Raw genomic sequence first — 10578 nt, forward strand, 5'->3', positions numbered from 1 at the left:
GTCATTGCGTGCCACCTGGACACGGCCCGTCCCCACTGCTGAGTTGTGGACTCCATGGCTGGTGGCCAGCACCTTGCCCGCTCGGGACAGGGCCAGCTCGGCAGGAGCTTCGCTGTCCACAGTGCACTGTACCGTGGCCATGGGCCTGGTTCTCGAGTCCCAGAAGGAGGACAGGACAGCATCTCGGGGGGCATCTGGGGGCAGGTAGGGCATAGAGTGGGGCCTTGCCTGGGCACTTGGACTGCCCATTGCCCGCCACCTGCCCTGTCTTGCTGAGGCAGAAGTTCTAGGTCGATGGTCGCTTCCTTAGGAGCCCCGTGGGCAGTCCCCTTGGCAGGGTTCACAGGACTGTGGGTCTCTTTCCTCAGCACCCAGGCCTGCCTCCTTTCCCCAAGTGCCCGCTCCTGGACCCCCTGCTGTCCTGTGCCTGCCCCAACCAGGGCCAGAAACACCCCTACCGCCCTCATCCCAGGCAGCCCAGCCAAAGCTCCCAACTTACAGAGGATTTGCAGGGCAGCAGGCCGGGCACTGCGTGTGCCCTGAGCATCCTGGACCTGGCAGGAGTAGGCACCCGCGTGGGTGCGCATGACCGCCGGGAAGGAGAATGAGGCAGCAGGACCCTCCTGCAGCCAACGGCCATTGTGGTACCAGGCATAGAGGGTGGGTGGGCGGGCAACCGGGTCCTCACAGGTCATCGTGACAGGGGTCCCCTCAGGCACAGTAGCTGATGGAGCCAGGGTCACCCGCACACCTGTACTGAGAAGGCCAAGGTCATACAGGCCCAGCTACCACGCTGAGTCCCACCCTGCGAGCCTGGCCCAGGGCCTGCCTTACCCTCTAGCCTCAGCTCTAGGGACGCATTGGCCTGGCCTAGAGGGCTCTGGGCGGAGCAACTGTAGAGACCCTCGTCACTGGGCCGTGGCTCACGTAGCTCCAGCCGCAGGGTGTTGGGGACAGAGGCTGCCGTTGAGGAGGCCAGGAGGCGGCCAGCATGGCTGAGGACTAGCTGGGCGGGCGGGTAGCTATCCACAGTGCACAGTACCAGGGCCAGCTGCCCACCATGGCTCTCCAGGAGGTAAGTCAGGCGCAGGCTTCGGGGTGGGTCTGCAGGGGCACGAAAGGCACGCAAGAAGTACAGAGGGGGTAGCCTGGAGGAGGCCCATGTGCAGGTGATGATGGAACCCAGAAGGGCCCTGCCTCCCAGTTGAAGGCCCTTCTATCACCTGCTTTGGCACTGCTCTTCTGTCCAGAAAGGACCTATCCCCATTGCCCCGTCTGCCAGCTGGGTACTGAGTCCCCGGGCTGGACACCCGTGGGGCTCTGGCCATGCCCTGATCCCTGTGGGAGGCTGTCATTCCTTCTAGGCCCTGCCCCCCACATCCAACCAGTCTCACAGAGGACATCCAGAGTGACAGGACTGGAGAGGTGAGGCGTCTGGCCAGGGGGCCCCACACCGCAGCGGTAGGAGGCGGCATCTGTGACTGTGACATTGGGCAGGAGGATGGAGCGGGCACCCGGGCGCTGCTGCTGGTCCTGGTACCACGTATAGGTGAGCGGAGTCGGGCGGGAGGTCCAGACGAGGCAGGTTAGGTTCACCAGCTGCCCCTCCTGTACGGTGGCCTTGGGCCACACCTGCACCCTCACGGCTGGACAGAGAGGGAGAGACCGGATACCGATGAGGGCCCTGAGGTGGTGCAAAGCATGCCACCCATCTGTGCAGGCGAGATGCCCTGCTGTATGGGAGCCTCTGCCTCTGTGAGCTTCAGGCAGCCCACCTGTAAATGGGGCTCAGAGGCCAAGCAAGGGAACGCTCACTGCCTTTCCAGGGCATCTCAAGTGAGTTCTGCAGAACCCTGAGCCCCTTCCTGACCCTGCTCGAGGGCAGGTACAGGCCTCCCCTGCCCTGCTGTGGCTTTTCCTTAAGACCCGTTTTCTAATTTGTTTAAGCCACTCAGCAATCACAATTCTGTGTTTAAAAAAGACTCTCCGTGGGACTTACAGTTGGCGTAGTGGCTATGTCGCTGGACTCCCATGGAGTAAACCACGGTTCGAGTCCCAGACCCGGTGGCTTAAACTCACGCTGGGTATATGTGCGTGCGTGCCCAAGATCCCAAGAGGAGAATGGAGGAGAAGGAATTGCAGCGTGGCCATCCCCCCGGGGAGGGGATTTTTTCTCTCTGTCTCTGTTTTTTCTGGCAAGCGCATGCACCCTATAGCAAAATAAAACTCCCAAAAAAATTTAAAAAGGCTTTTTGGGAGGGCCAGCAGGTGGCATAGTAAAGATGCTAGACTCCCACATGGTCGACCACGGTTCCAGCTCTAGACTCGGTGGCTTGAAACTCACACCAGGTGCATGTGTGCCCAAAATCCCAAGAAGAGAATGAAGGAGAAGGGATCACCAGGTGGTCATTCCCCCAGGGGGTGATTTCTCACTTTCTCTCTCCCCATCACTCTCTGTCTCTCTCCAATAAGTGCATGCACATGCCCTTTGGCAAAAAAAATCTTAAAAAAAAAAAAAAAAAAAAAAAAAACCTCTTTGGGTAGTGGCTCAGTGGTAACACGACTAGACCTGTAACAGTCCTGGGTTCACTTCCTGGGGCCTCCCTGTGTTCTTGGGGCTCTCCCCAGTGTGCCCATGATGTAGGCTGACTAAGACAGGGGTAGATTGCAGCACAGACTGTTGGGTACTGTCTCCCTTTCTCTCTCTCTGTCACATGGAGGAAATAAATTTTTTTTTAAATAAAGTTTCTTTGACCAAGTCACAGTGGTGCACAGGTAGAACCACCTGTTGGAAGCCCGGGAGCCACGTGAAGGCTAAGATTCGATTCTCTGGCCTCTCTGAGCATCCTGTGGTGGGTGCACCTACCTGAAATCCTATGTAACTGGGAGGTTGGGACACAGTGACGCTTTGTAAAAATACTTATCTCTGTCTCTCCCTTTCTCTCTCCCACTGCCCCTCCAGTAAAAGAAAAATAACAAAAATACTTTGTTTAAGGAAAGATGCTTCCATGAAATCCAAGTCTGGAGTCCACTGCCCTCGGGAAGGGTAGGAACGGAGACTGTTGTGCCCATAGGGTTCCAGAACCCTCTCCTACCTCCCATCCTTCCTCAAAGGAGTCACCCACCCACGTACTCAGACACCCGCACTGACCCTGGGCATCGAAGTCAGCCGAGGCCGTGGCCTGGCCCAGGATGTTGGTGGCCTCGCAAGTGTAGACGCCCTCATCCTCCAGCACAGCATTGTGGATCTCCAGGCGCAGCGTGTTGGGAGCCACGGCCACCCGCAGCCGGCGGTCGAGGCCTGAAGAGTCCCCCACATCTGGGAGGGTGGAGGCCACGAGCTGGTCCCCATGGAGCAGCCGCAGCTGGGCCGGAGGTTCACTGTCTACGCGGCATAGGAGGAGGCCCAGCCGCCCAGGGCCTCTGTCCATCAGGGTGGTGAGTGTGGCCTGGCGGGGTTTGTCTACACAGGGTAGGGAGTGGTCAGCGCCCGGCCGGGAGGTCCCTCATCCAGAGCTCTGGCAGAGCCTAGGACCAGCGGGCTATGTCCACTCCCCCACACTTACAGGACACATGGAGGCTGACGGGGGCAGCCAAGCTTGTGGTGGCCGAGCCTGGGGCCTGAGCCTGGCAATGGTAGGCCCCAGCTTGTGTCACAGTTATGGCTGCAAAGCGGAGTGTGGCCGAGGTTGCCTCCAGGAGGGGCTGGCCATCCTGGTACCAGCGGTAAGAGGTCCCCTCGGGGACCTCTGAGGATACCTGGCAGGTCAGGACTGCTGTCTGGCCCTCCCGGAGCTCAGGCGATGGTGATACCTGAACCCAGGCTCCTGCAGGAAGAAACAGAGCAGGTGAGAGCCATCACCATACCTCCCAGCACAGGGCCGTGTGCATCCACACACGACTGCGTGACCTCAGCCCTGGGTCAGAGCCGCAGCTCCTCTCCAGACCGCCACCCATGGCCCACTTCAGCTCCACGCCTCTGCCTCTTCTGCTCCCAGTTCGCCCCCTCTGACTGGTCCTGGCATTCACCACCCTCTGCTCTGTCAATCACATTTCACCTGCTAGAGGGTGAGCCTCGTGGGAGCCAGGCTTGTATGTCCCGTAACCCCAGTGCTGTGTTAGGGCTTGCCAAAGGTCAGCCCATCCAGAAAGCACTGAAGCAGGAGGGATCCAGGCCACTGTCCTGACCATGAGCTGGACTCAGTATGGGTGACCAAGGGCATGGGAGGTCAAGTTAATAGCTGTGTAATCTTGAGGTATCTTTTTTTATTTTAGAGAGTTTTTTTTGCTATAGGGCATGTGTGCTTGCCAGAGAGACAGAGACAAAAAGTGAGAAATCAGCCCCCACCCCGGGAATGGCCATGCCACAATCCCTTCTCCGCCATTCTCCTCTCAGGATTTTTTTCGGCGCGCACACACACGTGCCCCACGTGAGCTTTAAGCTGCCAGGTCCAAGACTCGAACCACAGTTGACTAAGTGGGAGTCCAGCAACATAACCATTACACCATCTGTTGGCCCTAATCTTGAGTTGTCTTTAGCCCTCTCAATCCAGCTGTGAACCCAGGCTCCAAGCTATCAGAGCCCAGGAATAAGGGACCCAGCAGAGGGAGGTTTCCTAGCACCCTGTGGGGCTGGGACGGGAGGAGACCAGGATGGAGGAAGGGAGGTGGGGGGGACAGTTGCAGTGAATTGAGAATACATACACCTGGGACTTCAACAGTCAGCCCAGAGCTAGCAGAGCTTCCTGCTGGTCATAAGACCATGTGCTAGCTCCTAGAACACTGACCCTCAATTTCTCTGCCTGTGAAGTGGGCACAATACATAAGAAAGATACAAAGCTAGTGTCCAGATATAGATGTTGTGTGTCACTGCAGAAGAAGCATGCACTTTAGCTTTTATCTGGCTTATTTGCTCAGGGAGGACTTTAACAAATATGTTCTCCCTATATGCATGTAAATATGTATGCATGTATATGAATGAATAATATAAATATGTGTAAAGGAACTTTGAGAAGTTTATGGAAGATGGAATTAAAATACGAGTTTACTAAGGGGCAAAAATTTTTAGATTTAGGGCCAGCAGATGGGGTAGTTAAGGCGCTGGATTCCCATATGGTCAACCAGCTTCAAATCCCAAACCCAGCAACTTGAAAATCAGGCCAGGCACATGTGCGTGCTTGCCCAAAATTCTGAGAGAAGAATGGAGGAGAAAGAATTGCAATGTGGTCATCCGCCCTAGTGGGTGATTTCTCACTTTCCCTCTCTCTGACTCTCTCTGGTGAGCACACATACCCTACAGCAAAAACCTAAATAAATAATTAAAATTTTAGATTCATACATAGTTTTTTCCTAATACTCATTTTCAAAAAACTTCCCAAAGATCCCTTTTACACATATACATGAAAATATGTCAGAAAAATATATTGTTTTTCTATTAGATAGTGTTCCAACCAAATAAGGCAAATTGTGCAATTGCTACTGCCTCCTAGTGGCTGCTGCAGTTATTACAGGTGAAAATATTTAGATAGAGGAAAAGGCTTCTTTCTGGTTGGACACAGTTCTCTAACCAGGGCTGAAAAAGATTCACATTTCTGCACAAAACCAACAGCACCTAACCTAAGGTCTGACCAGAGTATCCCCCTGGGCATCAGGGTCTACCACGTCTTTAGAGGACTGACACTTACCTCGGACCTGAAAGAAGAGTGATGTATTGGCTGATCCAAGAACATTTGTGGCTTCACAGCGATAGCTGCCAGAGTCCCGAAGGCTCAGTTCTCGGACTTCTAGCCGCAGAGAGTTGGCCATAACCTTGGCCTGGAGCCGGCCATGGGGTGGCAGCTGAAGCCCCAGGGTGGTGGCCAGGAGGTGGTCCTCATGGAACAGGGACAGCTGGGCCAGGGGATGACTGTCCACAGTGCAGACAAACACAGCCATGTGGCCCTGGCCCACGTCCAGAAGAGCCGACAGCTTTGGGAGTTCTGGGGGATCTGTGGGAACAGGGGATGCTCAGGTCACCCCAGCCCAGTTTACCACATTCCAGCTACCGTGCCATGCCCAGTCCTTTCCACACACATAGCCCAGGCCCACCCCAACCCCAACCCAGCCACATCCTTGCCTCCCAAAGCTTCCCCCCAGCCCTGGTCCCCCCAGTCCACCCCTCCAGCCTCCAAGTCCCCATGCTGTCCTTCCCATCACCCACAGAGCACACTCAGGAACACAGGAGCAGAGAGCTGGGCATCAGCCTCAGTGAGGGTGCGGCAGGTGTAGAGGGCAACATCGGTTCTGGCCACGGGCAGCAGCGTCACGGTCTCCAGGGGACCCTGGACCCATAGCACCCCATTGCGGAACCAGGAGAAGTTGGCAGGGCTGTCGGTGGCTTCCCGGCTCACATTGCAAGTGAGATTGGCCTGTGTGCCCTCCAGCAGCGTGTTCGATGGCATGATGACGAGGACAGTGGCTGGGAAGCAAGCAGCATGGGCCAACGTGGGACAGCCCACTCTGACCACCCCAGCCTCCCAGCCTGGAGGGGCAGGAAGGAGATCCCCTGAGGTGCCTGCAGGGGAGCGGACCCTGGGGGGCATGGGAGTGATAGGCAGAGATGGGGTGCAGTAACATGGGGGTGGGGAAGACGAAGCAGCCCAGCTGTCCCACCCAGAGAAACCTTCCTCAGAAATCAGTGTCAGACCCAGGCCTGTCCCCCGCCTGATAACTGAGCACAAGAAGGGACAACTTTGGCTTCCCTTGATGTAGAGGGGCCACGAGTCTCTCGAGGCCCCTCTCCTGTCATTGTCACGGGACAGCTGTGCCTGCCCTCGCTGCCTAACAGTGGGTTTTGCCGGATTAGACCCTCCTTGGAGCTGGGGCATAGAGGAATGTTCTGAAGCTCCTACCCCAACTCACCCTGGGCATTGAAGGTGGCTGTGGCAGAGGAGTTGCCCAGGGCATTGCTGGCCTCGCACAGGTACCTGCCCTCGTCCTCCAGCACCGGCTCGCTAATCTCCACACGCAGCTCGTTGGGAGCTCGGGTCACCTTCCTGCGCTGGGAGCAGCCCCCACAGCTGCGGCAGCCACCCTCTGAGGTGGCCACGACATGGTCCTTGTGGAGCAGCCGCAACTGGGCTGGGGGGTCGCTGTCCACACGGCACGAGAGGAGACCTCGCCGTCCAGCCTTGATTCCGGTGGCACCGAGGTCCAGGCGGGCAGTGAACGTGGGCTGGCGTGGGGGGTCTGCAGGGTGGAAGCATGGGTATTTATCCCACAGCTGCGAGGGCTCTCAAGGCTGGCCAGGTTCCCAGAACACACTGGACAAAGGCATGTCCCCAGGGCTGCTGCAAACATTGTGTGGCCGCGCACTGCACAAGGACAACCAGACCAGGCGGTGGCGCTCAGCCCGTGCTCCCTGAGCTCAGCCGTGCCCTGGTGCCAGGCCATTTTCTACAGTAGCTGGGGCCAACGTGCTGTTGGGGCTGGCAGCCCCCTTGTGTCCCACGTGCTCCTGAGAGACAGAGAACCGTCCCTCCTGCCCAGGAGCCTTGCCCTCTGCTCTGGTCCTGCGCCCCACCCCGGACCACTGAGACTTCCCCCAAGGTCCGCCCTGCTTCTTATCTCAGACCTCCAAGCCAACTCCCAGGACACTTCATAACGCCTGAAATGGCCTTTTCCTAGTGGTTTCTCAACACAGACAGTTGAAAGAGCCCTCAGCTAAGGCCCCCCTGTGACCTCACTGGGACATCAGAAACCCCTGGAAGGGTGGCTAACTGTCCCAGGATGCCACTCCTACACACAGGTGTCAGGGAGGTCTGGAATTACTCAGGCCCTCGGGCTACTGCAGAGCATCCGCCCTTGACAGGAAGTGGAGGGATGTCCCGGTGCTGAGGGATGCAGCCTTAGTGTCTGTGACGCGGGCACAGCCCAGGGGGCGCGTGCATGTGTACAGGAGCGTCACATCCGGAGCTTGGATATTCCCACTGTAGGTTCAAGGCCAGGGGCGTAAGATTCCAGAGTGGCTGGGATTGGAGGGAAGGACGCGGCAAGTGGAGAAGGCCCAGGCTTCGTTCCCCAAACTCCAGCCCTAGGTGGAGAGGCCCATGGTGGCAGGCCTGTGACCACCCTCCTGATGGCGACCCAGAGCAGGACAGGGTCCAGGGCCTGGAGGAGGTGGGAGTGGCTGGCAGGTCCCAGGCGGGCCCTCCCCACAGCAGCGGGTGGCATGGCTGCTCACAGAGCACGGTGAGGACAGCAGGCAGGGAGCGGTCGCTGGCACCGTGGCCATCCTGGACCCAACAGTGGTATGAGCCGGCGTCAGTGCTGGAGGCCGCGGGGAGCGGGAGGCTGCTGCTGGGTCCTTCGAGAAGCAGGGCTCCGTTCAGGTACCAGGAGAAGCGGGTTTCGGGCGTCAGGCTGAGGCCACTCCTGCAGCTCAGGGTCACTGCCTGCCCTTCCACCACCTTTGCTGCAGGGCTGATGAGGAGGCGGGTGGCTGGTGGGAGAGGGAGAGAGGGAGGCTGGGGGGAGGCTGGGGGAGGCTGCAAGGGTGCTGCCACTGCAGGAAGCCCTTTAGGATTGTCCTCTCCCTACCTGCTCATAGGTGGGTCTGGGCTCAGGAGGTTTGGGCCCTGAATGGCAATTAGGGTCTGTGGGTGGCACTGACTGCAGCACGGCCTAGGAGCCCAGAGCCCAGGCTTCTGTCAAAAACCTGCCATCATTGGGAACCAGCAGTTAGCGTAATGGCTATGTCGCTGGACTCCCACGTAGTCGACCGCGGTTCGTGTCCCGGACCCGGTGGCTTAAAACTCACGCCGGGCCCGTGTGCGTGCATGCCCAAGATCCCGAGAGGAGAATGGAGGAGAAGGGATTGCGGCGTGACCATCCCCCCTGGGGGGTGATTTCTCGCTTTCTGTCTCTATGTCTCTCTCTGTCTGTCTGGCGAGCGCACGCGCCCTACAGTGAAAATCTCTCAAAAAAAAAAAAAAAAAAAACCTGCTAACATTCACTGTGTCTATCATGGCAGCAGGTGTGCCAAGGGTTGGACAGCCCTACTGTATCTGACTTCTAGCACAGAGCCCGCTCCAAACATCGGACAGATAAAAACAAGTGAGGGGGCCGGCTGGTGGCCTGGCGGTTAAGGCGGCTGGGTCCCATATAATTGCACTGTTCAAATCCTAGACCCGGTGGTTTGAAAAACACACTAAGTATGCTTGTATGCATGGTCAAAGATTCCAAAAGGAGGGAGAAATGTAGGAGATGGGATTGCAGTGTGACCATCCTCCATGAGGGTGCTTTCTCACGCTCTCCTCTCTCTGTCTCTCTGTCTCTCTGTCTCTCTCTGCCAAGTGCACATATCCTCTGGCAAAACTATAAAAAAATGAAATAAATAAATCAGGGGCCAGCATGGCTAGTGGTTAAGGCTCTAGACTCCCACAAAACCAACTGCAGTTCAAGTCCCAGATCTGGCTACTTGAAAATCATGCCAGACATGTATTTGTGTGTGTGCCCAGAATCCCAGGAGGAGTATGGAGGAGAAGGGATTGTGGCATGGCCATCTCCCCTGGGGGGCGATTTCTCGCTTTCTGTCTCCCTGTCTCTCTCTGTCTGGTGAGCACACATGCCCTATAGCAAAAACCTTAAACATAAATAAATAATCAGGCCAATGCAGTACCCTAGTGGTTAAGGGAGCCAGATCCCACATGGCCGACCTTGCGATTTGAATCTCAGCCCTTGTGGCTTGAAAAACAGGCCATGCACATGTACGCATGTGCCCCAGATCCTGACAGGATGGGATATGGAGAAGGGGTTGCAGCATGATCACACCCATTGGGAGGTACTTTCTCCCCCCTCTCTCTCTTTCTGTCTCTCTCTGGTGACTACATGAGCCCTCTGGCAATTAAAAAAATAAATAAGTGATATCCATGAAGGACCTTCTGAGTTCAGTTAGTGCCAAAGGAATATTGCAACCTGCCACATGTTTCCCTTTTTGCCTGGGCTTCCAGGGACCTCTGAAGCTGGGATGACTGCATAACCCAGATCTTCGATGTGACCTAGGTAGCTAGTTCAGCACCTCAGCTAAGTCCTCTGGACTCCTATTAAGAAGAGTCTGGAGCCGGCCTCTCCATGTGCGCTCTTCAGTCTCCACCCACCACCGGTGCCCATCTTACCACTGGCATGGAACTCCAGGGTGGAGCTTGCGTTTCCAAGGGAGTTGGTGGCTGAACACTCGTAGTCCCCACTGTCTGCAGGTTCCAGGTCCCGGATCTCCAGGCGCAGGGAGTTGGGGGCAGAGGAGATGCTGAAGCGTGTGCTGTAGACCCCTTCTCCAGTGGTGGAGGCCAGCATGAGGCCCCGGTGTGACAGCACCAGTGTGGCCAGGGGCTCGCTGACCACGGAGCAGTGGAGGATGCCCACGACTCCTGTCTGTGTCTCCAGGAAAGCGGTGAGATCTGGGGCAAGCGGTGGGTCTGTGCGGAGGCGAGAGGTGGACCTGTCACCCTGAGACGGGGCACTCTCTGGATCCCCCATTAGAGCTTATGACCCCTGCACCCCCTGGCCCCACAGCGCCCTGGAGGGGAGGTCTAGGGTTAG

At 57.1% G+C, this 10578-nt stretch overlaps 1 protein-coding gene across 5 annotated transcripts in view; it reads right to left on the reverse strand.

Moving 5' to 3' along the window:
* The window catches only part of LOC102470549 (sialoadhesin), a 23104-nt gene that overhangs the window by 2409 nt on the left and 10117 nt on the right, over positions 1-10578 (reverse strand). For all 5 annotated transcript variants that reach the window (XM_014582299.2, XM_027766448.1, XM_027766445.1 and 2 more), the window contains 11 exons: positions 10155-10454; positions 8222-8479; positions 6901-7227; positions 6200-6457; positions 5685-5987; positions 3567-3827; positions 3152-3463; positions 1395-1646; positions 835-1104; positions 500-751; positions 16-194 (listed from right to left, as the gene is read on the reverse strand). In XM_014582299.2, coding sequence (XP_014437785.1) covers positions 16-194; positions 500-751; positions 835-1104; positions 1395-1646; positions 3152-3463; positions 3567-3827; positions 5685-5987; positions 6200-6457; positions 6901-7227; positions 8222-8479; positions 10155-10454 — 2972 coding nt within the window. The remainder of the gene's footprint in view (positions 1-15; positions 195-499; positions 752-834; positions 1105-1394; positions 1647-3151; positions 3464-3566; positions 3828-5684; positions 5988-6199; positions 6458-6900; positions 7228-8221; positions 8480-10154; positions 10455-10578) is intronic.

Source organism: Tupaia chinensis, unplaced genomic scaffold (assembly GCF_000334495.1).
Source record: "Tupaia chinensis unplaced genomic scaffold, TupChi_1.0 Scaffold143574_1, whole genome shotgun sequence".
Lineage (NCBI taxonomy): Eukaryota > Metazoa > Chordata > Mammalia > Scandentia > Tupaiidae > Tupaia > Tupaia belangeri.